This window comes from Carcharhinus amblyrhynchos, chromosome 13 (genome assembly GCF_965287045.1).
Source record: "Carcharhinus amblyrhynchos chromosome 13, sCarAmb.v2.hapA, whole genome shotgun sequence".
Classification (NCBI taxonomy): domain Eukaryota; kingdom Metazoa; phylum Chordata; class Chondrichthyes; order Carcharhiniformes; family Carcharhinidae; genus Carcharhinus; species Carcharhinus amblyrhynchos.
In genome coordinates this window covers 25,373,047-25,399,009 of record NC_137336.1, presented here as the reverse complement: position 1 = coordinate 25,399,009, position 25,963 = coordinate 25,373,047, and the positions used below count along the sequence as shown (strand labels likewise).

The 25,963-nt window shown below is 42.8% G+C and overlaps 1 protein-coding gene across 1 annotated transcript in view; it reads right to left on the bottom strand.

The window, feature by feature from the left end:
* The window catches only part of LOC145351779 (organic cation/carnitine transporter 2-like), a 79,516-nt gene that overhangs the window by 17,510 nt on the left and 36,043 nt on the right, over positions 1-25,963 (bottom strand). The window contains exons 4-6 of the mRNA XM_080201403.1: positions 20,618-20,789; positions 5,504-5,630; positions 1,141-1,241 (exon numbers count right to left, since the gene is read on the bottom strand). Of these exons, the coding sequence (XP_080057529.1) occupies positions 1,141-1,241; positions 5,504-5,630; positions 20,618-20,789 (400 nt within the window). The remainder of the gene's footprint in view (positions 1-1,140; positions 1,242-5,503; positions 5,631-20,617; positions 20,790-25,963) is intronic.

Below are 25,963 nucleotides of genomic sequence, written 5' to 3'. Positions count from 1 at the left end.
TCCTACATCAGTACTACAGATCACAGAATGAACCATTAAATGGGTCCAGCACAGAAAGAGGCCATTCAACCTGTGATGTCTATGCTGCCTCTCTGAAAGACTAATTCACCACATGCCACTCACTCACTTTCTTCCCCACAACTCTGAATATTCCTTTCCGATAATAATCCTTTTTAGATGTTCAACTGAACGTTCATCACATTTTCAGACAATGCATTCCAGGTTTTAACTATTTGCTGCATGTAAACTTTTTTCTACGTACCAGCATTGCTTCTTCTGCCAATTATATTTATTTTTTAATCTTAAATTTATTCAAATATTTCCACTGCTTCACACTCCAACAACTAGGTTTTAGTGTTATACTTCCATCCCGGCATACTTGATATACTTAATTTTGGATGTAATATTCTGAAGTATCTCTCTTTTGTGGTACTGTTTAATATTATATCTCCTCTCTTAACATGAATTTAAAGGTTTCTGAAATAATCCTATAGTTACAAAACAGAGAAAGAAAAAGTAAAAGGAACTCTTCTAGTTCCAATAAAGAGTCATATTGGACTCAAAACATAAACTCCATTTCTCTTTTCATATCTACTGCCAAACTTACTAAGTTTTCCCAAAATTTTCATTTCTTAATAAAGAAAAGATACGCATTCTTTGTAAAGGGAACACAAGGGAAAATCCAGAATCACTGCCATTGACTCCTGCAGACCTTGTGAAGTTGAGGAAGTTCCTTCCTTTGTATAGCAATCCATATACTATACTTTGTATAGTATATGGTACCTGTCTGTAGGAGATTGTGACCAGGGGACTGATTTCTTTGCTTGGGAGGAAAGGGAACATGTTGCTGTAAGGGAAGCTATGTACATAAATATGATGCAAGGTCCAATATTAAAATGTACAAATAAAGAGGATTTCATAGAGAACGCACCCAAGTGAACTTGTGCTCAGATATTCTTTGTTTTTATGAGAGTGTTCAAACATAAATGAGACTAACTGTGTCACATTAGACTTATCCTGTTGATTGCTAATACTTTATCCACTTTTGTGATGTTTCATAATGTGGGAGTAATTGTAATCTGTTGGGCCAAATGGCCTCCTTCTCTATTATACTATTCTATGATTCTATGGAATACTCACCAAACTAGAAGGTTAATGATAGTGATGGTTCGGATATTACGGGTTTTAAACAAGTGAATAAGTGAATAAGATTGTTTACTTTTAGCCTTCATATCTTCAAGCTGGAAGGAAAATAGAGAGGATTCAATATTATTGCTGATCATTAGGGAAAAAAAATCAAGATTATTATATTTTACTATCAAGTCATATTGGGTATGGATGATCCAGAAAATCTTTTTGATAACGGTGCCCTAGAAAGGATCAGCTCCAGAAAATCTTTTTGAAAACAGTGCCCTAGAAAGGATCATACCTGTGTGTTCCTTCATTCCTTGCCTCTTTTACCAATTGTGCTGACCTTCACCACTTGTAGATAAGCGGGGCTCAGAATAAACCTCCATTTTATTGATGTAAGGACATGTCATATTACTTTTTAAAATCTTAGTTTTTATGAACATGGGATAAATAGGGAGAATGTAAACGAACGTGGTGATAAAGAAAATGACTATTGATTTGCAGTGACTCCCTGCAGACAAGGAGTCACTGCAAATCCTTTAAAGACCCTTTCAACATCCGTGAAAAGCTATATCACAAATGTAGTGGAAAGCTACAACCACAGCCTGAGCATGAGGCTCGAAGGGCTACATGGCCTACTCCTGCTCCTATTTCTATTTCCTATTTCTTATGAGCACAGATAAAGCCACTGGATTACTAAAAATGCATTTCAGGTGCTTGGAGGTATGGGGGCGCCCTTCAGCATTCAATAGCAGCGTAGATGTTCTCTGCTGTGCACTGCACAACATTTTGCTGAAGACTGGAGACACGTGAGAAGAAAGGTGAACACCACTCTGAGGAGGAGGGAGAAGTGAATGTATAGGATGAAATGGTGCCCGATTCGCTTGCACCTGCTTGCCCAAATATGAAGGACTTGTCCAGGTACAACTCAGATACCCTGAGTATCTGAAACCTTATTGCACAGCAATACCCTCCCTCAAACACAAGCTATTCCCAGACTGAAAAGATCCTGCATTTCATTCACACCTTTTGCTCATTTTATACTCTGGTTGTACCATTCCTCGTAAGCATAATGTTCGTTTGGAAGGCAGGGGCAATAGCGGAGATAAATGGACAATGGAGATTTTGAATAAAGTGTTATATTCTATTACAAGTTGCAACACACAACGTTTTTAAAATACACCAATGAGTTTCTTTGTTCAATTATTTTCTGACTTCTATTTACTGGTAGACCCTTGGCTCAAGTTTACTTAAATTTAAAAAGTATATGTTTATAAAATTACACTCTGCATATTACATGTATAAGTTTGTGGTTTCATTCCAAACATGAAACAATGGGGCTGATTCTCCCAGTTGGCTGCGCTGCTTTTGGGTGGAGACTCAAGCAGAGGATGGTTTGCAGGCTTCCTGCGGGTCCCACGGCCTTTGCGATTCTCCGGCAGCCGGATTCCTGGCACCATCAACTCCGCGCCAGAAATTGGCACAGAGCTGCATAACTTATTTCTATCCCATGTGTGAGTGCAGATTTGTGAGGGAGGCTTTCAGGGGGCTGACTTCTTAGCAGCCATCCTATGGACTGAACCATGAGGAAGTGGCTGGGGAGTCCTGCAGCAGCTTTTAATTAGGGTGCCCTGCTGATGAAAGCAATCAGCTAATGGTTGATTTGGCTGCCCACCACAAAGCGGCCATGGAGAAATTTATTTCTAAAACCCATGGGAAATTTATTTCTAAAAATATATCTAAAAATGCAGCACACAAATCCAACACTGCTGCTGGCGGGCTAAATGTCGCCTTTCCCACTGCACCAAAACATGGAAAAGTTCCATCCATCTTTCTAATATCTAATTTCTAATATCTTTCATCCCAATCCTTTATTTTCTCTTTCAACTATTACTTTATTCATGTGAATCCCTTAATTCCATGTGCTAGGATTTGCTTCAAGCCGTTCACATAGTACCTGGTGCCTGGTATCTTAACCAAAGTTTTCAGACATCCATACCAACTTTGTTATCTATTTTATTTACTTCAAATAATTTTCGAAGGTTAGTCAGCGTAACAGGTCTTTTGCATATTGAATGATATAATTCACATGTTTGCAAACGCTTATTAATTTCATCCTGCATTTGTGACTCTAGTAGTTTACCAAAAACTAAACTAATTGGCCTATAATTTCCTGTTACCCCAATTCTTTTGTTTTGAAGACAAATTATTAGATTATGGAAAGGTCCCAGCAGATTGGAAAACTGCACCTTTCTGTTCAAGAAATGGGGGTGACAGAAAATGGGCACCTAACACAGAAAATGGGCAACTATAATTTGTAATTGGGGAAGTGTTGGAACTGTTATTTTGTTATTTAGGAAGCAGTAGCAGGATATTTAGAATACAGTATAATCAGAGTCAACATGCGCTCAAAAAATTTTTTGGAGTTCTTTGAGGTTGTAACAAGAAGGGTGGAAAAAGGAGCAGTAATTGTCACGAATTTGGATACAACGTAAAATGTTACTGCATAAATTAAGAACTCATGGTGTTGGGAACAATTTATTAGAATTGTTAAGAAGTATGAACTTAGTAGTCTGTCCATGGTATTTTCTGGGCAGAGGCCAAGGACTCGGAGTGCAAGCATGCCCAAGTTCTGGCGCATATGTGGAGTAGGACTGGCATTCTCCACCCAGCATTCTGAATTCTTCAGGACTATGGCAGTGATCATGATCTGCGCAGTGATCGTTGAATGGGCTCCCAACCATGGGGCCCATAGTGGTGAGGAAAAAAGGTATGCCCATGTAAGTAGACATGTTGGGAAGCACAACCGGCTTTAGGCAGAAGTGCTGTTGTTGGCAGGCTCGAGGTAGTAAAGTCATGGAGAAGTTCTGGGGAATGTGCTGCTCAATGTTGGAAAGGGTTAGTGCTCAGAAGAATCCTTGGTAACCACTTATAGCTTGTTGTAGCTGGAGACTGGATTTTGTAGAAACTCAGGGGCAGTGCCAGCTCAGTGAAACTAGCAGCCTGCTAAACAGTTAAAATTATACCTGTAATTGCTGGATTGCAGCTATGTGAATCTTGTGGAAAGCAGTCCTCGGAAAAGAGATTGATTCATCTGGTGGTATGTCGTCATTCAAACAATCTGAATCAGAGTGGCATTTGAGGGAATGCAGTGGCTAGATCTTTGAAAGTCGAGTCTTCCAACTTCTCATGAGGGAGACAGAGCTTCCACAAGATTGGGCAACATTCAGCCCTGGGCTGATAACATGGCAAGTAACATTCATCCACACAATTGAAAGACAACAACAATCTCCAGCGAGAGATCTAACTGTCTCCCCTGAGCATTCAGTGGCATTGCCATTGCTGAATCTCCCACCATTAACATTGTGGGGGCAATCATTGCCTAGAAACTTAACAGGGCCAGTCACATACATACAAAAACAGATTGGAGGTTGAAAATTCTGTCGCAACCTCCTCGCTCCCCAGAAGCCCATCTAATTAGTTAGGAGTGTGATGGAATAATCTCCATTGCCTGCAAGTGTAATTTCAGCAACACTCCAAAAGTTCAGTCCAAGATAAGGCAGTCTTCTTGATTACTAACCACGCATCACCTTTAACATTTACTCCTCCACAATCAGTGCACAGCGACAGCAGTGTGTACCATCTACAAAATGCACAGCAATAGCTTGCCAAAGTTCATTGTAAGAATTGAAATGAAAGGAAAGCTTAGTGTAAACAAAGAATCTAGTCATCGTTTGGGCTCACTCTAATACAATACACATCTTTATGAACTGAGGGAAGAGTGCAAATGTGACCTCATACCTAAATTATGAAAAGGTACCCAACTGGCACAACAATTTTACGCAGTAAGTAGGTAAGACTAAAAGTTCAGCCTCAGACTGGTGTTGAATTAATGGCCATTGGAACAAGACAATCAGACTCAATGGGAAAAAGATTGTGAAATGGTTAAATAATCCAATTCTGTATGTGCTATAGTAATGAACGAAACATATCATATGTGATCTCTCACTTGCACAGCTGATGGCCCTAAAGTTGTCCTAATACCCCAAGGAAGCTAAAACAAACCAGCCAAAATTCTCACTGTAAATGCTATGTGCTAAATTTGCTTTTGGGTGAAGACAGAGTTGAACTCTGAGATCCTTAATGGCTAAATGATGTGGTAGTACTCACACTGTAAAACTTGTGACCCCTGTAAAGTTTATTTATTAGTCACAAGTAAGGCTTACATTAACACTGGATTCTTCAGGGCTATGGCAGTGATCATGATCTGCGCAGTGATCATTGAATGGGCTCTCAACCATGGGACCCGTGGTGGTGGGAAAAACCACCTGCAGATTTGAACAACCATGCAAGAAAAAGTGTGTACCAGTACCTCAAGTTCATTGAAGAGCACCGCTGGTGGAGTGACACGATTCTTCTTTGCAGCTTTTCGGAGGATTGCTTCAGCCTCCTGTACTCTTCCCTTTACCAGTAGCCAGCGTGGAGATTCAGGGATAAACCTGTGATAGAGTACGTTATTTTAAATAAATATTTAATTATTCATATGTATATCCTGATATGGAGTATAGAAAGAGAGATCTAAAGGGCAAGCAGAAATTATAAAAGATGTATCTTTTGTCTTTATCACCCAATTTTATTAAGTATCGTGTGAAAACAAAATTCCAGGATAAGGATTACCCATTTCTGACACAACACACTCGATTTTTATTCCTTTAATCCAAATTTTTGTTCTGTAAGCAGCAAGTAATCACCCCTCTGGTTTTGTTAAGACAGGATATGATACCCAAGTGGTAATAATGACAATCCACTGGTTTTAAAACAAATTCCTGGAGAATGTGAACATCACAGCTGGGATTCTCCAAAAAAAATTCAAAGCCCCTGATTGGCATGAAAACGGGAGTAACTCATGCCAATATTTTTCAGTGGGATTTTCAGATTGAATCTCCCATGCTCTGTACATCAGAGTGTCCCGGCGGGATTTCCTCTGAAAAACAGGGGGCGGGGCCTATTCCTGCTGGAGAGATCGGCAGCTTAGCATTGAGCGGGCCACTGCACACGCGCCAATCTGTCAGTGCTGAGATCGGCACATGCGCAGTGGCCCCGCACTGACAGCCTCCCGATTGCTGGCCAGTCCAATCACCAGCCAGCCCTGTAACCCCTCCTCCATTGCTGCCATTGCCAAGCACCGCACCCCCCCCCCCCCACCCACCACTCCAGTGCAGGCCTCCTGGACCTCCCCAGGCCAACCCCAATGTCCCCACTCCTTGGCTAATCCCAATCTCCCTGACCCCTCCACTCACCCAGCCAGTCCCAATTACCTGAGCCCACACCCCCACCCCCGAAAGTCCCAACCCTTCATCCCATCCAGATGGCCAGCCCCGACTGCTGTACTCCCTCCTACTGCCACCGATCCCAAATATAGAGTGGCAGCAGGGCATCCCCACCCCCACTGACCCAACAGGCCTCACCCCCTTAGTACTGACCGATGCCCGGTGGGCAGTGCCAAGGTGCCTCTTGGGCATTGCCAGTTTGCCCCATGGGCAGTACCAGGGGCCAGGCCGCATGTCTGATTTCACAACCTATCATTATCTCAGTGGTGTGCTATTAGTTCAGTTTGACTAACAGCTCCAAACGTTTATAATGTCTGTGATGTAGAACTGTGATATCCAATGCTTGTTGTTTTACAGGAATTGATCGCTGTAGGAATTTAAGTGCAGTGAATGAGTTTTATCAATGTGAGTGTTTTTAATGAATTCAGCAATACACACTTAAAGCGCTTCATCTCAGAAATCAGTAGAGTCGGATTTCGGGCAGGTAAAGTGATATTTGACTTGCCGCTGTCAATGGAAACAGTGGCTTTCTCCACCACCTGTACGGCACTGTGTTTAGAAAATGCAGAGGCAGGGGTTTCGTGATGGATCGCTCATCACTGACTTCCCCTCCCCACCACAACATCTTGCCTTCAATAATCCTTATTTAAAAAGGAGTCCCTGCACAGAAATAGCACTCTGCGTAGGGACAGGAAGCTCCCAGAGAGGTCTGGCTACCGAATAGATGCACAATGTTCAGTTGATTGATGCTTCAGCAAACCTCCACATCTGCCCCACACCACATGACAGATTGATGCTAACATTTCCAAGGCAGGTAGAATTCCACCCTAGGTGTGGTGACGGGCTTTGGCCACTCAACTGCACTCTGTACTCCTAACACAAATGCAGACATTAGGCTAACCTATACTCCCAAGCTGTAATGCACTTGAAACAGGACAGTTAATGTGCAATGTCTAATGCTGGGTGTTCGGAGTGCCACACTCTGAGTGATTCATGCCCACCTGTCGCAAGAGGATCTTTAAACTTGTCCAATGGTTCTGCAACCTCATAGCTTCATTCTCCCTTCCCCAATGTCGATCACAGCCAGGATTTACTTCTCTGGGAAATACGCCGAGGGCCTGCTCATGAGACTATTTAAACTTGTCACTAAGCACACCAGCCCTGATTAGGACAGGATTTTCCATGCCCATTGGGAGATTTTTGCAATCTAGACACTAATTTTCTGGCCACGCTCGCCCCAAAGATGGAACATTCTGCCCAAGGTCAACGGACATTTGCATGATCTGTATCTTGCCCGCTAAAATTCCTGTGGCAGGCAGAATTCCGCTCCAGGCGTGCTGATGGGCAGGAAAGGTGGAGCGGAATCTGCCAGCTTTCAAGACAGGTTTGCACATCAAATTGTCTGTTTTTCAGTTCAATAAGTACGCCTGAACATGGTGCATGTCCTGCTGTTACCTCATTGGCTTATATTGCCAGGAGCCTTTTTAAACTGCAGCCGGTCACCCATTCACTCACTGCTGCCCAGGACTCGACATGCTGACCAGTAGAATGGTCCCTGAGAGAGCAAAGCATGCTGATCCAACGTTTAGCAACTGGGGGCACTCCTCCAGGCAGTAGAGGAACTGTGGGACATGGGATGTAACCTTCCCCCATGTTGAGGGCCAGAAGTCCACCAACCTCATCTTGGGAACAGGTCGCCAGTGCAATCAGCACTAATGTTCCCCACAGGACAGGAACCATCCTGAGTAGGAGCTAGATAAATGACCTCATCCACTCCACCAGTGTAAGTCTATCTTCTCTTCATTCTCAACTCACATTCTCACAAACCCATCAGGCATTCACAAAGTTACAGTCCACAGGGATTCACACATTATCACCACAAGTGACATCACCACTGATCCTCACACACTGTAGCATCTTCATCTCTTGTCACATCCTGCACAACTTGCACCCTCAGATCTTACACCTCATCACCCACAGAAGGCAAACATGTTTACTATCTACTTAGGCTCCCTCCTGCTCAGTCTGCTCATGTGTCTTTACGCTGGAGAAGATCGCCCATAGCAACAGTGAGAGATCTCAAACCAGAAGCGCGATGTCCAATGTCAGGCCATGTGTTAGATTTGAAGAGCAATTAACAGAGCAGGCCAGTGGGTTCTGGGGCCTCGCAGCAAGGGCGAGATTGGCAGCTCTCACGTCAGTAAAATTATTAACAACTCCTCAGGAACTTTGCAATGTTGGTCACTTGCAGCCAATGGCTCATTCACCAGAATCCTACTACCCCACCCGCCATACGAATCGGAGCAGGCGAGAGGCGGACAATGAGAAGGTCCGTCGACCCCAGGCAAGATTTTCTGGTCTCGGATCGAGCAAGGCTGTAAAATCCCGTCCATTATCTCTTCTCTGTTGGAAGACGAAGAGAGTCATAGGCAGACAGCCCATGAACCCCAGCTCCTGCACCACCTATGTAGGCCTGATCTCTCTCTATCTTCCATCTCATCTTGAAGATGGAATCACCTGACGAAGGGGCAAACCCTGAAAGCTTGCAAGTTTACTATCAATTAAGTCAGTTGGACTTAAACCTGGTGTTGTCAGACTTCTTCCTCTCTTTCCCAGCCAGTCTCCTGCCCCCATACCTCCCCCTAGCCCCCATCCCCTCCAATACACATCTCCAGTCAAGGTTTTGTCTTCCAGCTTCATACCAGCTTTCTGTTGGTCTTGCTTGAAAAGCCTTGGCTCTAGATTCCCGATCTCATTTAAGCAGCTTTGGCAAGGAGTCAGAACAATGGTGAGCTCAGTGCAGTGAATGGTAGGCGAGCGCTGCGCACACACACACTTGGAGGTTACTGCTGTTCATTAGACGTATTTGTCAATCACACTAGTACAACTAGCCACTAGTGTGGCTATTTGATCTGGAGTTGGGGAGGTGATTACTAGTTAGCTGGGGTTTTAATAAGTATTCATGAGATTCAGATGCATGTAAATATAGTTTCTAATATGGCACAGCAGGCAACATGAGCTGCCATGAACATAGGAAGAGGAAAATTTCAAACCAGTAGGAAAATAACTCTTGGCCAAATGCTCAGTTTTCTGGTCCTACCAGCCGCCATGCCTGCCAAAGGTGGGACTAGAAAATCTTGCTTTTACGATTCTTATTTTATTTCTTCTTAGTATGGGTCCTGTGATTGGCCCATGGTGGATACTGGTTGAGCTGGCACTGAAGGTGTAATGACAAAGGGTACTGGGGTCATGGGTTGGCATTAGTTGGCACCAGATTGACATTGGGGCTATAAAGGGCTATAGGTTGGATGGAGGGAAATAGGTTAACATGGAGTGTATGAGGAATCATGCATGGTGGGTGGAGAAAAATAAGCTGACGTCAAAGGCCCTAGGAACCATGGAGTGTGGGTGGACGAACATAGGTTAGCATTGAGAATATAGAAGCCCTGGGGGTGGGTGGCATGAGATTAGCATGGATGAAGCATGGGGTTTGTGTGGAGGTGAGGTGGTGAAAGGATGAGGGCTGATTTTTGTTTTATTGCTGCTAGGACAAAGTGCCAGATCATTAAGGCCTGTCTTTTGCTAGGTTGCCTCTACCTGTGCTGCCACTGAACTGTTTACGGAGACAGTGGACATGATTCCAGCTATCACCCACTTTCCCCACAGCCCACCCCCTCAAAACCGAAATTCAATTGTCCTGGGTACTTTCCCCTAGCTGGATTTGCAGAAGAAGGAATCTATCTGACTCCGCGCTCCGGACCAAGGAGTAAAATTAAAGTCATAGAATCATAGGCCAGGATTTAATGTAGCTGATGGGAGTGTCGTCCACACTTTGGAAAACTAATAGGAGCTCCACGTCGCATCTCTCCAGGAGGCCTGATAATATAACATTCCAATCAGGTGCTCACCTCCTGTCTGATTAAGTGAAATCGCACCCTGAAAGTTGCTGCTCAAAGACTGGCAGCTCTCCAATACTGACCCCACTGCTTGTACTGTAATGGGGCCTATCACGAGAGTTGCTGACAGATCACCAGATAAGAGTTGAGTGTGGATGAGATATGGGTTGCGGAGCAGAACCCATGGACAAACAAGGAAGGGGACTTGGATACCAGGGCAAGTGATGGTTTCCTATGAACTCTCCATTTCCAATACTGGGTGCCTCGATTGAACAAAGACTCCCTTGAATACCAGCAGCAGCAGTGGTAGGATGAAGCACTTCATTGATTCTTAAGTGGCATCTAAAGGTCTCAAGTGGCTGCCCATAAGTCATCTTACCAGGACTTGATCAGAGGAAGGTGGATGGATCTTCACCCCACACACTCTCGCCTGATCACATGCGCCCCCCCCCACCACACCCAGTCTCCCATCTTACACAGGGAGGAGACCATTAAATTCTGCACATGGAGCCCTTACTGTACAGAAGCTATTTGGCCTATCAAGTCCATGCTAGTTCTCTGTAGAGCAAACCAACAATTCCCATTCCCCCATTCTATCCCCATGGATCACAGGTTTATTGATCTCAAGTACCCATTCCCTTCTGAAATAATTGATCTGATTGACATCCACACACTCACCAGCAGTGAGTTCCAAGTTATTATGATGCTCTGTGTAAGAGAATTCTTCCTTACATCCCCTCTGTGCCTCTTGCTTAAAGTCTTGAATCTGACTTCCTTGATTCTTGTATGAATAGCAACTTTACTTTGTCTACCTTATCCAAACCTGTCATAATCTTCTACACCTCTGTATAATCTTCTCTCACTCTTCTTTGTTCTAAGGAGAACAAGCTCAGCTTCTGCAACCTAAACTGGTTGCTAAAATCCTTTATCCATAGAGCCATTCTGCTAAATCTCTTCTGCATTCTCTCAAGGACTCATGTTTTTCTCATCCAGAACTAAACAAAATACTTTGCTTGTGACCTATTCAGAGCTTTAGCAAGGTTCTGCATAATCTTTCTGCTCTTGAACTCAAGACCTCTACTTATGAAGCCCAAAATCCCTTAGCTTTTTGCTAATTATTCTCTCAATATGTCCTGCCACCTTCCCAAAGATACATGCAAATGAACGCTCAGGTATTCTGTTCCTGCATGCATCTTATCAAATGCCTTCCTAACGTCCAGATATATTACATCTACAAAATCCCTGCTATCCACTTGGCACCTTTGAAGAATTCTAGTAAATTAGTCAAACGCAATTTACCCTTCACAATACCACGCTGACTCTGATGGATTGTATTTTGACTATCCAAATGTCCTGTCATTACTTCCTTAATAATGGATTTTAACAATTTCTCAACAACAGATGTTAAACTAACTGGTCTATAGTTTCCTACTTTCTGCCTCCCTCTCTTTCGGAATAAGAGTGTTACATCAGCATGTTTCCAATCCAGTGGAACCTTTCCCACATCCAGGGAATTTTGGAATATTATAAGCCATGGATCCACTATCTCTGCTGCCACTTCCTTTAAAGATCCTAGGATGTAGGCCATCAGGCTCTGGCGATTTGTCTGTCTTCAATCCCAATAGCTGGTTGAATACTAATTCTCTCTTGCTGATTGTTCTAAATTTCTCCCTTTCTATTGCCTCTGCATGATCTGTTATTATTGGGATGGCACGAGTCCTCCACCAGGAAAACTGTTGGGAGAATATCAATTTAGCTTCTCTGCCATTCCAGTGTTCCCTACTATTAACACCTCTGTCTCATCCTACAAGGGACCAACATTCACTTTAGCTACTTGCTTCCCTTTTATATACTTATAGAAGCTTTCATTATCCTTTTTATATTTTGCACTCTTTCTTTCATAATAAGTACTTCTCCCATAATAAAGACTTGCTGTTAACATACTTAAGGCTATAAAGCCGATTTCATGGTGACAGTGAGTGGTATCAAAAGCCCTTCACCTTACAAGAATGCAGAAAAACAAAGGAAAAGGGCACCTTTAAGAACTTGAAACTGAAACAAAATCCAGAGAGAGAACAACTTGAAAGTAAAAAAGTGATGTTTTACTTCAGCATAAGACTGCATTAAATCTCCCATGGAAGTCCAGCTTCAGAAAACAGAGCTCACAGCTTGTAAAGATGAGTTAAAATGTTTTAAGTTCCAGGCCAGCAGTTCCTTAGAAACCTCTTTTTCATTCATTCAGTAGAAGCACAGCTTGGAAGAAACTTGACTCTAATCCTGATGAGTCTCAATACATGGATTCAGAATTTGGCAAAGACAAATAAATTAAATTAGCAATTAATCTTCTTCAGGTACCGCACCACTGTCTGACTTCCTAAATAGCCTGCAGTTATTTTCCACGTGTCTCAACTTGCAACGCTATGCTGCTATTTAAATTAAATCGGCGATTAAATCTTTGCAGCCATATTGGACCCTTCTTCTACAAATAGAAGCACACTGCCTCCATTTTGGAAAGTCCCCCAAAAAGTGGCAAGTGTGGAAAGAGCCAATGAATGGAGACATCATCTTGAAAGCCTGCAATCTCCTAAAGCTGCACCCACACTTTTTAAAGTCTTCAAAATGAATTATAATTCCACACTTACAGCTCCACTAGGATTCACCCATGGTTTGGACCAGTCACAGAATTGGAGTGTTAGGAGGAAAAGATTTTTAAGATACAGCATTGCCATAAGTCTACATAAAAAATCAGAAGCAGAACAAGTCAATACACTTCTGAACTTGTTGGGACAATCGCCAATTAGGGCGGCACGGTGGCACAGTGGTTAGCACTGCTGCCTCACAACTCCAGGTACCTGAGTTCGATTCCTGGCTTGGGTCATGGTCTGTGTGGTTTTTGCACATTCTCCCCATGTCTGCATGAGTTTCCTCCGGGTGCTCTAGTTTCCTCCCACAGTCCAAAGATGTGCAGGTTAGGTACATTGGCATGCTAAATTGCTCCTAAGTGTCCCAGGATGCATAGGGGGTTAGTGGGGTAAATATGTTGGGTTATGGGGATAGGAATGTTGTCAGTGCAGGCTCAATGGGCCAAGTGGTCTCCTTCTGCACTGTAGGGTTTCTATGATTCAGTCAGCATCAATGCACAATACGTCACCTGCCAAATTTGATGATACTTTAAAATTCTTCAATGTTTATTTCAACCTGAGTGCCAGTAAAATATTGGAGGGAGTCAAATACAGTAAGAGTCTGCTCTTCGTCAGCTCTGACAAAGAACAGACTGTTATTGTATTTGGCTCTCTGATGAAGGGTCACTCTCACTCAAAACGTTGGGTCTATTTTTTCTCCACAGGTGATCTCAAACCTGCTGAGATTTTCCAGTATTTTGTTTTCATTTCAGATTCCAGTATCTGCAGCATTTTGCTTTTATAATAAAAGTCCACCTGCCCAGTGATCTGTTGATTCTTTCATAAACAATATATAGGCTGGCAGAAAGATGTGAATATTATGATTTGAAGTCTGAGCTCATCCAAGACAGAATCATGATGGGTGTTGTGGAGATTCACTCCATGACTTCCAACAAACTAAAGATGACCTTATCTTAGTCAAGGCAATCCTGTTAGCTAGATTCTCTGAGCTACGTCATCAACACAGGACCATCCTAAGTGGGAAATACATAATTTGGGGCAAAAAAGAAAAACACCCAGATCATCATGTCAGGTCACAGAAACTCAGGAACCATCCAAGTCATGGAAAGCAATTCCTGCACTGTCCAGCAGAGCAACCTTCACAACGCTGTGATGCATGTTCATGGAAAGTCGGTGTCCTGTGAGTGCTGCCCAATACTTCCACTGCAACTGATGTGGTCACTTTGGTAAACTATGCAAGACAAAACCCCAGCACCACACAGACATCCCAAAGGTAATCCAAGAGGTTGAGACTGAAAATCCTGAAGACACACAACCATATTTCTTGTGCGATATCAGAGAACACAGTTCTTCACTTTAGAATGCTGACATCCTGGTAAATAATGGTCATTGAACAAATTTTAAATTAGATTCTGATGCCAGAGTGACAGTCCTGTCAGACAAGAACCCATGGCTCCAAGACCTCTGGATTCAAATGACGGACACTCCACTTTATGCAGTGGGGACTTCCAGTCATTGGCATGATCCTTGAATAACTGGTTTGAACTGGTGTATGTTATCAGGAATCAGCCTTTCCCTCTTCTGAGCAGAAATGTCTGTGTAACTCTCAATCATCAGATGGCAGAAGATATGAAAACTACGAATTGTTAGTTAGCCAAAATAACACAGTCCTGAATCCTCAAAAGCTAAAGAATATTCAGATTCTGATTTCACTAGTGACCTCTTTGTGGAGTAAGTTGTCCATCATCATTCCAAGTCCTAGAAAGTACCCACTGGTCAAACCAATCTACCGCACACGAGATTACCATAGCACCTCCAGTGAAAGTTGTACAACAGTCTGAGAAGCCTCTACTTACACCCTACATTGATAGCACAGTTGATAAACACACCAACCACTGTGCACACATGGCAACATCTAGTTGGCATGCCACAACCACAAGGGATGGTGGAACCTCATATCAGTCTTGCCATCAAGAACAATAAGCAAAGGTGCTCATGTATGCACCCTTCTACAGCCTCAGAGAGCTTCATGATGGCCAAAAATGAAAAAAAGGTGTGAAGGCAACAAAAAGCAGACGAATATAATTTTCATCCACAGAAATAATAAACAATAACAATAATCATGCACCATCAAACCAGCCAGAATGGTTTAACATCAAGACATGGAAGAAACAGATGGAATCATACCCAATGCAAGTCCAACCTCCAAGCCAATAGCAAGAACCAGAACTATCAGGGCTAACCACTCCCCTGACAGAATGACAAATAAGATATAGAAGGGCAGAGTTTAAAGGAACCCAGACCACTGAAACTAGGGTCAGCCAAGAGGTGGACAAAGATGCGTAAAGACCTAGGATGGAGTCCACTCAGTGTGTGTATCTTCTACTGTGTATATGTACATAGTAATGAATTGTTCATGAATAATTGCTGTTAAGATACTAAAGTCTAGGAAGCCTATTTCATGGTGTCCAAAGCAGCATTCTTCACCCACCAATGATGTTAAACTGGCTGGCCTGTAGTTGCTAGAAGATACTGAAAACCTTTCTTGCATAAAAGTGTGTCAGATTTCAAAGCCTAGAATTCTCTGGCATCCCTGGTATCAAGGGAAGATTGGAAGCTTATGGAAGCCACTCATTTGCTTTAGCAATCTGGGATGTAAGTCACCTGGGCCACCTAACTTATGGACTTTAAGCTTATCCAGCCTTTCCAGTGCATTCACCAATCATTCCTCCTCCCCGCCGCCCCCCTCGCCCCACCCATTACCTCTACTATGTCAGCTTCTACCAATATTTTGTCAAATTACACTTCCTTGGTAAATAGTAATAAAAAGTTTTCACTAAGTACTCTAGACTTGCCCTGTATCTCTAAATATATATTAATTTCTTTGTCCCAAATAAGACTCATCCCACCTCTTTCTATCACCTTATTATGCACATATCAGCAAAGATTTTTGTGCTCTTTCATGTTAACTGTCATTCAATTCTAATATTCTCTCTTTGTCAGCCTTACCTTTCTTTTCATTTCTCCTCTTAACTTGTATCTGACTTGAAGAATTAACCTGACATACATCATGCACTCTTTTTCACTGTTTCATCTATTTTTCTCTATCTCCATCAGCATTCAAACAGCCTTGACTTCAGTTCTTCTATCTTTTGCCCTGTGCCTGGAACATATCCTTCTTAAAGGTCACACATTGTTATGTGACTGTTTTTCCTGTTGGCATCTAGTTCTATTTCGTGCGGGCTAGATCCCTCTCATTTTATGGAAGTTCGCTTCTTCCAATTTACAAGTGGTAATTTACATAGTCCTTTTCTCTTCTCCATTACTAATTTAAATCTTATGATAAGGTGATTACTCTTACCCAAGTGTTCTTCCATAGACACTCAGGGCAGGATTTTATGGCCCTGCTCATCCGGAAAATGTAAAATCCTGCCCAAGGTCAACAGACCTTTCCATGTTCCGCCCCTCGCCCGTTCTGATTCCCGGGGCAGGAGAGGTGATAAAATTCATGCCTAGGTCCACTTGCTACATTCAATTCCTTGGCAACAGATCTAGTAATATCTCTTCCTTATTTGGACTAAGGATATATTGGTTAAGAATGTTCTCCTGAACACATTTCAGATGTTCCTCACCCTCCTTTCCTAACTGATAGTTAGTTCTTATCTATCTCTTTGATTTTCCTGCAGACATTTGCTCTTGCCTCTCATTATTTCGACACCTATAATACACCCCAGTAGCCTGATGATGCCTTATTTCTTCTCAACTTTAACTATATAGATTCTGTCGTTGTTCCTACTCTGCCTTTCCTACTCTTCTGATGACCACTCATCTATCCTGAGCTCTTTCTGCCGGCTTATCAGATGGCAATGTGCTCTATGAGTATTTCTGAGGACTCAGATGAGAACTTTTTTGGGATGGTTTACAGAAGAAGGTCGAAGAACTTGCACAATGAAATACTTAGTAGACCTGCCAGAAAACCTGTTTAGGTCTCTCGATTAAAGTATTTAGTGCCTGACTGATGCACTGGATATCAGGGTCACAGGGGAGCACTGAATGCTACCTCCTGCCTTTGCTTCCAAATCACCTGCAGGCCTCTCCCTTTGACCCCATGTAACAAACCACAATTATCCCCATCCATCACTTACCTTTGTCCTTGGTCACTCCACAGGCCTGGGATTCCATACAGTACTCTTCTGGCAGCAGTCACAGTCTTCACTGTGGTATTACTGAGTGATGAGCTGCCTGCCTATGATTGGCTGACAGCTCTAGGTTGGTGAGATTTCCACCTTCAGAGACCTGATTCCAGAGGAAGACCTGCCAGTGCCTGATTAATAAGTGGTTCAGCAGGCTTTCTGGAAGATCCTCAATGTTTCAACAAATCTTTTCCATTAACTCTACTTCTCCCCACTGATATTGCCAGATTTTGAGTATTTTCAACATTTTTGCTTCTATTTTGCAGTTATAGTCCACAGTGCATCTTTGAATACTTGCCAGAGAGCAACAGAGAATGCTGAGTTGGAGACAAGCAGAATACAAATGCCAACTTATCAGATGGCGAGGTTCTCCGAGAGTTCTGGTGCAGAAGACTCAGATAAGAACTTCGTTGGGATGGTCAACAGAAGGGGGCCAAAAGCCTTACACAGTGAAATACCTGATACATTAGCAGGCCTCTCAGAAAGCCTGTGTGCAATGTAAAGGCATTGGGAGATGTCTGGGATTACCTTGGCACATGGCTTTATGCAGAGCTTGGAGCCCTTGTTCAGAGTGGAAGGAATGGCCAACTGCATGAGAACACTGGCAGACCTATCCAGGTTGTAACATCTAATGGTTGCAGTCTCAACTTCAATTGAAATGCATAGAGAAGCCATCTAACATCAGGCTGTGGCAGTTGGCATTCAGATTCAAGTCATGCAATTCAACTTGCTGTCATGCGGGCTTAAACTTGCCTAATGCAAGCTCAGCTTGCTGCAACAGAGGTTCATGACCACATTTTTTGGCACATGCCATACCACACTTCATGCATTCATTAACATAAAACAATTCTGAAAACCATTAAACACTTCTACAACCACTTGTAACCGGTAGAAGTCTAGTAGCAGCACTTAAGCCAGTAGAAATCAATCAGTATCAAAACTGAAATCAGTTATTGAGCCCTTTCAATAGCACAGGTAATGGGATTGAGTGTAGTTGGTGGTTTCATGAAAAATTCCCATGAGAATATGGTGTGGAACCAACTAGGGATAAAGCCATTTTAGATACCGTACTAGTCAGTGAGGCAGGGTTAAGAGTGATTGGGGTCCCCCAGTAAAATGACTCCATAATGTTAATTACTGAAAAGACTGAGACACTGGAAATGTAAAGGGTGGGGTAAAACTTCCTAGATTGTGTTCAGCAAAATTTTCTACAGCAATATGTGTTCAGTCCAACAAGAAAGGATGCATTGTTGGATCTGGTTCTTGGAAATATAAATTAAATGTCTGTGAGGGAACATTTAGGAGACAATGATCATTATATTGTAAGGTTTAAGATGATGATAGAAAAGGAAAATAGGCAATTCAGAGCAAAAATAATTAGCTGGGGGAGAGCTGACTTCATTGGGCAAGACGGAGCTGGGCAGATTAGACTGGAACTAAGGTTGGCAAGAAAAACTATAGGGCTACCTTCAAAACACAAATGGGGCAGACATAGTCAAGTGTCAAAAATCTTCATCCTCATTCTTGGCTGGGATTTTCCAGTGTCGCTGAAAGTGAATGGAGTTCTGGCTAGAATACCAAATTCACTATTCTTACTTGCAGCGGATGGGCACAAATGAGATAAGAGAAGCCTGCCAAAGGTTTATTCCCTTAAAAGGGATTTTGAAAATCCTACTAAAAAAAATCCTACTAACTGTCTTGGCTTGAGACAATTCAGACTTCTTTAACATGTGATTATCCCTCGCTCCACTCACACTGTTCGTACCTGTAAAAACTTGATTACCTGTGAAGACTCACATTCTAACCACTCTTCACATTCCAATCTGTAATTACCTTTCAATTGTGTCTTTGCCTATATATGCCATGTTTGTGAACCTACCTCCGCTCACCTGATGAAGGAGCAGCACTCCGAAAGCTTGTGTTTCCAAATAAACCTGTTGGGGCTTTAACTTGCTGTTATGAGACTTCTTACTGTGCCCACTCCAGTCCATCGCTGGCATCTCCACATCATGATTACACACAATAATGAAGCAGTCTTGAGGGGTGGTACATTTTTCTCCTGCTCCTATTTCTTATGTTCTTATGAAAAATTGGGTCTACAGAACCAAATTTTGTGACTGATCTTTTAAAAATATCATCACAGCAAAAGGTACATTCCCTTAAAAGAGATTTTGCAAATCCTACTAACAAATGTATGTCTAATATAGGTACCTGGTGGTCTTCTCCCATCAAATTGCTGCACTTTGCATATTGAGTCTGTGAACTATGTTACGTGGCCAGGGTTCTCGTGAGGCCATTTGCTAGTTTGCCTCTAAATAGCTCTACAGAAACTGGTGATAGTATCTGCAATTGTTTTCTTTGCTAACTAAACAATCTACCAATATTCACATTGGTCTGATGGATAGTTAACCTCACACCAAGACCCTAAATCTATCTCCTGATCTGTGGTTGCTAACCTCTCTGACATTGAGAGATATTTCTGACTCAGTACACTTTGCTATCTGAATTCTGATCAATGGAACTGACATGAAACCTTGGCGTTGATTTTCTCAGAGCTATGGGGACCCCTCAGAGATTCCAAAATGATGTATGGATCCCTGATCTGGAAGTTTCACCCCTGTTTTTGACTGATCCCATTTTAATCCATAGAGGAAAGGGGGTGGGTCGTGACTCACGTGAGAAAAATCTGAATTCAATATGGCCATTTGATCTCAGTGCTGAGTTCAAGACAACCCCATTTTGGGGTGACAAGGGAACTCATCTGAACTTTGGGAGACACAAATTTTTAGAGTAGTTGGGAATGCCCTTGAAGGGCAGATAAGGCCTATATATTTGAACTATCTCGCTGCAGAATTATTTTAATTTCCAGGCCTTTAAAAATTAAAAAGAATTAGTCAACCTATGAGGGGTTAACAAAAAACATTCAGGCTGTTCTTTAAATCCCAGTCCTTTAGTTTAGAAGGAAATCACTGTCAGTGAGCATTTAAATAAATCTATTGTAGCCATTAAAGTAGCTATTTGTTGACATTACTCAAAGGGTTACCTTCTGTTTTCCACAGCCTATCATCATCTCAATTGGTGGGGGGGGAAGGGGGGAGAGCGGGAGGTGGTGGTGGTGGTGGTGATGGTGTGTGCAGGTGGACTCATATTCACAGTATGGTATTATAATGAACTGGCAATTGATTCCAATCAATTATTTCCTAGGCAATTTAGGTGAAAATTATCCACACCGAAGCTTCAGCCTCACAGCCAAGGAAGCATCATCTCACACTTAAATACACTGTCAGTGCTGATATGCATCCTTACTCTCATCCAAGTTGGACTTCCAATTTTTGTTTCATAGATGGAGTCAATGACATAGGTTAATGGCAATTAAAGTTCTTACATAGATTATTACATGGGTTAAGGTTCCAATTCCTACCTACCACCACAAAGGAATGTACAGCAGGCTGGGGAGAGACAAGATGAAAAGCAACATCCGCCAGCTTCGTATGAAGTATGCAATCAAAGGCAGGGTCATGTAGCCGAATGCATAAAAAATGCAAATTCCTAGTGTACCGAATATAACCCGAGTGGCTTTCCCCAAAAGTTCTGATCCTGTAAGAAGAGAGTAACCAGGTGAAGCACAACAGTATTGCGAGTTACTTTCTACTTTTCTTTCACTCCTGTAAGAAAGAGAGTTGTTTAAGAAATTGTATTTTTAGAATTGTAATGGAATTAGCTGGCACAGCATTAATTCCCACTGAAAAAATACATAAAGCATAAGAAAAGAGTCAAGGACTAACACAAGGTAGAGATAAAGGTCACAAAGATTGCACTCCTGCATTGAGGTCACGAGACTCTAAAGCGTTGCTGAACCGATAGCAGGAAGCCTTTTTGTGCCTTGCATGAAATAAATAAATAAGAAGTCTTTAACTAGCATGAGGGACAGGGAGACAGATAAAAGCAAAATGCTGCAGATGCTGGAATCTGAAACAAAAACAGAAGATGCTGGAAACTCTCAGGTCTGAAGGCATCTGTGGGGAGAGAATAGAACCAACGTTTCACGTCCAGATGACCCTTCATCAGAGCAGGAAGACAGTGTCAACTTGGGCATCTGTCTTGTATTCATTAGTCAGAAGGATTCAAATGAATAATTCACGAAGGGTAAGCTATCATCCACTGGAAACAAAGGCATAAATTGCAGATGGCATGGTCTCACTTCCCACCATTCAAACAGTCTGAGTGTCTTGCCTTCACTTCACGTTCAAATTTGCATTAAGTAGCTGCAGGCGGGGTTTAATCTCCTTACACACGCGGAAGTTCCACTGAGAGATTGGCTAGCAGCTCTGCAACGACAGCACTGTAGTGGATAGAAGAAGAAATGCATAATTATGTCTGAGACTAATTCCAGGCACTGGAGGCCCAGGTAAGTTCAAAGGGTCCAAGGGCAGAGGGATTAGGCAAAGTCTGAGGGGGCACAAAAGGTATGATAGGGATCTCAGGGGGGAGACTGGGGAGGTGGAGGAAGGAAGTCAAGAAGTTACCAGACCTTAAGGGGAGGAGGGGGGAATGGTGCCCTACTTGAGAAGGACACTTCTGATGGAGGTACACCACCACACTACACCTCCTTCTGGTCCGAGATGTAACTCTGTTGATCTGTGGCCTTTTCCCACAAAAGTTCAATCCTCTGGCCAGCCTAAAAATTGAGGTTGTGTGAGGACCTTTAATTGGAGGACGGGTAGGTTTCTGGTCTGAGGCCTTGCCTGCCACAAAATGAGATTTTTGCTTCGTTGCGGTGGTGGGAACCTGGAGGGAATTCTGTTTCTTTACTTGAAGACTTACAGGTGGGGGAGCGTTAAATTGAAAGGACAGGATTCCCTTCCCTGGGGGTGCGTAGAATTCTGGCCAAAGGGTATTAATGGGTGCAGGGAGAGCAGAGACTACCTTAGTTGGACAGCTGCTTTCATCAGATGGAAGTCGAACCAGGAAAGTTAGGGAAGAGTTTGGTTTTGAGAACAGAATATTGCCATCACGAGTTATTAAAGTCAAGCTACTGAGATTAAAGCACTCCAATCGTCCATATGTCCTCTAGGATCAGTGAAACGCTCTTAACTATCACTAGTTGTATACTTCCCTTGTCAATTTAGCTAATATACCATAATAAAGCTATTGCTTCTTAATAAACTACCTAAAGTTATGAACGCTCAACTAACTTTCTGAGGTATCTGTGGTTCCTGAATCCAAAATCTTACACTGTCTATTATTGCCACTCTGAAAGAAATGTTGCTTTCGTGTTCAGTACAAAAAGCTTTTCAGTAATAAAATTGAGCGCCTGATTAAACACAGACCACAAACCCAACCCGTGCGAGAAATCCTGACTGAAATTATGCCATTCCACCAGATTCTCTATCTCTTTTCTGTACTCTGACTCGTCATTATTTGAGATCTGACCCACTACGGTGGCATCATCAGCAAACTTGAAAATGGAGGTGGAACAGAATTTGGCCACAGAATCATAGGTGTACAAGGAGAATAGTAAAGGACAGAGGATTGCGATTCTCCATTTAAAAAATAAGTGCCGCCACCAATGGGAAACTCGGAGTGTTTCTTGCTCGGCATTAGCAGAACTTGCCAGGTGGTATTCAACCACCTTTGACAGTTAAAAACATCCGAAGTAGGAAGCACGTCAGCCTGCCCAACTTCAGAGAGATCGGGGCGCCATCTTTTAAGGGTGTCCTAATATCAGAGTCATGTTACAGGCCCCCCTTCCCTTGACATGAGATGGTGACAATGTCCCTGACAAGGCCTACACTGCAACCTCTCAGCACCAAGGGGCTACCTTCTCCAACCCTTGAATGAACAGCTAACACCCCCCCATCACACAACACAGGCATGAGGATGACTTACCCCACCCATTTACGCCAGTCAATCCTCCAACTGTAACAAACCCCCCCACCTCTCCCACCAAACTACAGACACACTGATGTGGGATCACCAAAGGCATGCAGACTGAACCATATGTGGTGAACCAGACTGAATAGATGTGGTGAAATAGGACTTCAGGGTTAATGGGCATGAAACAATGATCTCTCCCGGAGCTGTCAGTCAAAAAGCTTTTCACAGCTAAATACACATCTGTTCCTTTTGTAAGCCAACCAGGCTAATGCCCTCTATGATGTGATTTGGACTGTCAGTCAAACAGCCTTATAAAACTCAATGTGAGTATATAAACAACGCTAATGGAACAAGTGAAACTGACAGCTTCCTGTCAATCAAAGCAGTTCACAGAGATCAGACAGAATCTGTAGCTTATTCAACCTCGAAAGGAGGATCTCCCTAGTGAAACTGACAGCCTCCTGTCAATCAAAGCAGTTCAAAGAGACAAACAGAAGCTGCAGCTCATTTAAGCTTGAAAAGGTAACTCGCCCTGGTGAAATTTACATCTCTTGTCAATCAGAGTATCACAAAGGTGTCTGGTCACATCTGGGGGTTCTGAAATCAACTAAGGGCAATCCTTTCGTAGAGTGGAGTGCTGCTGTGGCTTTGAAGGTTTCCAGGTGTCCAGGGGACATGGATATTGATGTGACCAGGCCACTTCAAAGGTTTTGCAGTACATAGACAACAATAAAGATTTTTACAGAAAGTTGCTGAGATCACCATCCTAAGAGTGATCTCTATGTTTTGCAGGACAAGAAAGGGAAGTCCAGCCACCAGACACCCATCCTGGGGGACAGTCTGAGGTCAACCCCTTCAACCAAGCCTGAGCCCACCCAATGCCCAGGGCCCTTACCTGGAGCCAGGCTGCAGTGGGGTACATAAGCACAGTACTTACCTTTCTGTCTTCCACCTCAGAGTCCAAGACGCCAGGTCCACGCTTGTCAAGACAGTACTGTTTGGCACCAACAGAATTTCTGGCAGGGGGCATGGCAGCATGACAGAAGGGGAATTAATCGGGCTTCCAACCTATGAACTACATTCAAATTTATGTATAACAGCTGACATCAGGTTCTCACCCACTCTGGCTGAGAACCTAATTTTTACAGGTGCAGTAGACTGGGAGTGGGATCAACATCCGGCATGCATCCTAATTTGGCCCTCTCATCTGATTCAAACGGCCATCGGGAATCCTGCCTTCTCTAAGGTGGCCTTAGAGAATCACCCCCAATATCTCATGGGGTTCTGTGCTCCAAAGATCTGGATGACCAAGAAACATCATCACAGTCCCGCAGTTGTGTCATGATGATTTGACTGTATCTATCTCGAGAGAGAGATTTGAAACAGATGTCTTTAAACTCTAGGTTGGAGTCAAGCAAGACTGTGTAATAGCTTCCACGGTGTTTACAATTTACTCAACAGTGGCTATTCACCTCATCAAATATCAAGTGACCTCTAATATCCCTATTAAATAGAATCTAAATACAGAACTCTTTAACACCTCAATCGTCCCCACGTCAAAACTAAATTAACAACCACATTATCCAGAATTTACAGATGACTGTGGTGTTGTCCATTCTGCATCTGTCATGCAAGTCACTCTCAAACTCTGTTATTCTGCATATAAGAAACTTCTTGAATGTTGCCAAAATAAAACTCATGTCAACGCACACTTGGTCAGCCAAATATTTGACCTATATACGTTGAAGGAGAGACTCAGGAATATGTTAAGTACTTCCCTACACCATGGCAGCCACCTCTCTCAAAAGGCCACCATTGATGAGGAAATCCTATAGTGATCAGTTACACAAGCTCAGTTTTTGAAACCATGGCAGCACATATGTGACAACAAAGACCTCCTCATGTCACAATAAGTTCTAGTACACAGAGTAATTGTTATTACCATACAGAGAGGATTGAGCATATGACACTAAGAACACAAGAGAAATTCAATCTGCAATACCTACTCCACATCTTCCAGATTCAATGAGACCACTGCTGAATAAATGTAAGTGTCCTTCTTGAAGCCAGCTCCACAAGCATTCAAGTAAAATCCTTCAAAATCAATTTTGATGGACCGGAGACTATGTCCTGATGGCCAGAAAGTGTCTTCCCCATCAGGTCTTATTTTCTCAATGCTGAAAATGCTTCAAAGACACTCTGAATTATCATTAATGATTAGGATGAACTTAATACCAATCGTTCAAAATGCTGACAACATGCTTTGTCAGAAAATCTTAATGATGAGGCAGTTCAGCAGCAGAGAAGGAAACAAGAAGAAGCAAATCTTGCACCCTGGATTCCACTACCTTGTGGGGCAGTCTGTCCTATGTGCCCAAAGATCTTTGCATCAAGAATCAGTTTGTTTAGTCATATGAAGATCCATGGTAGAAACTTATGACCTTGAGTGGATGTTATTCTCAAATTTAGGGACAATCGCTGCTGATTCAACCCTCAGCTCCAGCTTTGATGCTTAAGTCTCCACCAAAGACATCACTGCCTTTCATTAAGGCCACTGTCGCAATATGGCCCTCAACCTTGCTCCCAAAGTCCAAGGCATGCAAGCCTTGGACAGATATAATGGACAACTCGTTTAGCCATTTACTATCAGATTTTGCTTGTTTCCAAGATAACCTAAAATTATAATGTTATGATCACAGTTCCCTGGCTGTTCCCTACTGACACTTGATTCACTCGACCAAACTCATTTCCCAGAACCAGATCCAGCAACGCCTACTTCCGATTGAGCCAAAAACATCTGATCACACTTCAGAAACTACTCTCCCTCTCTGAGAGTACTCTCTGCCTACCTGACAGATCCCAGTGCACTCTGGGATTATTATCCCAGCCTGTAT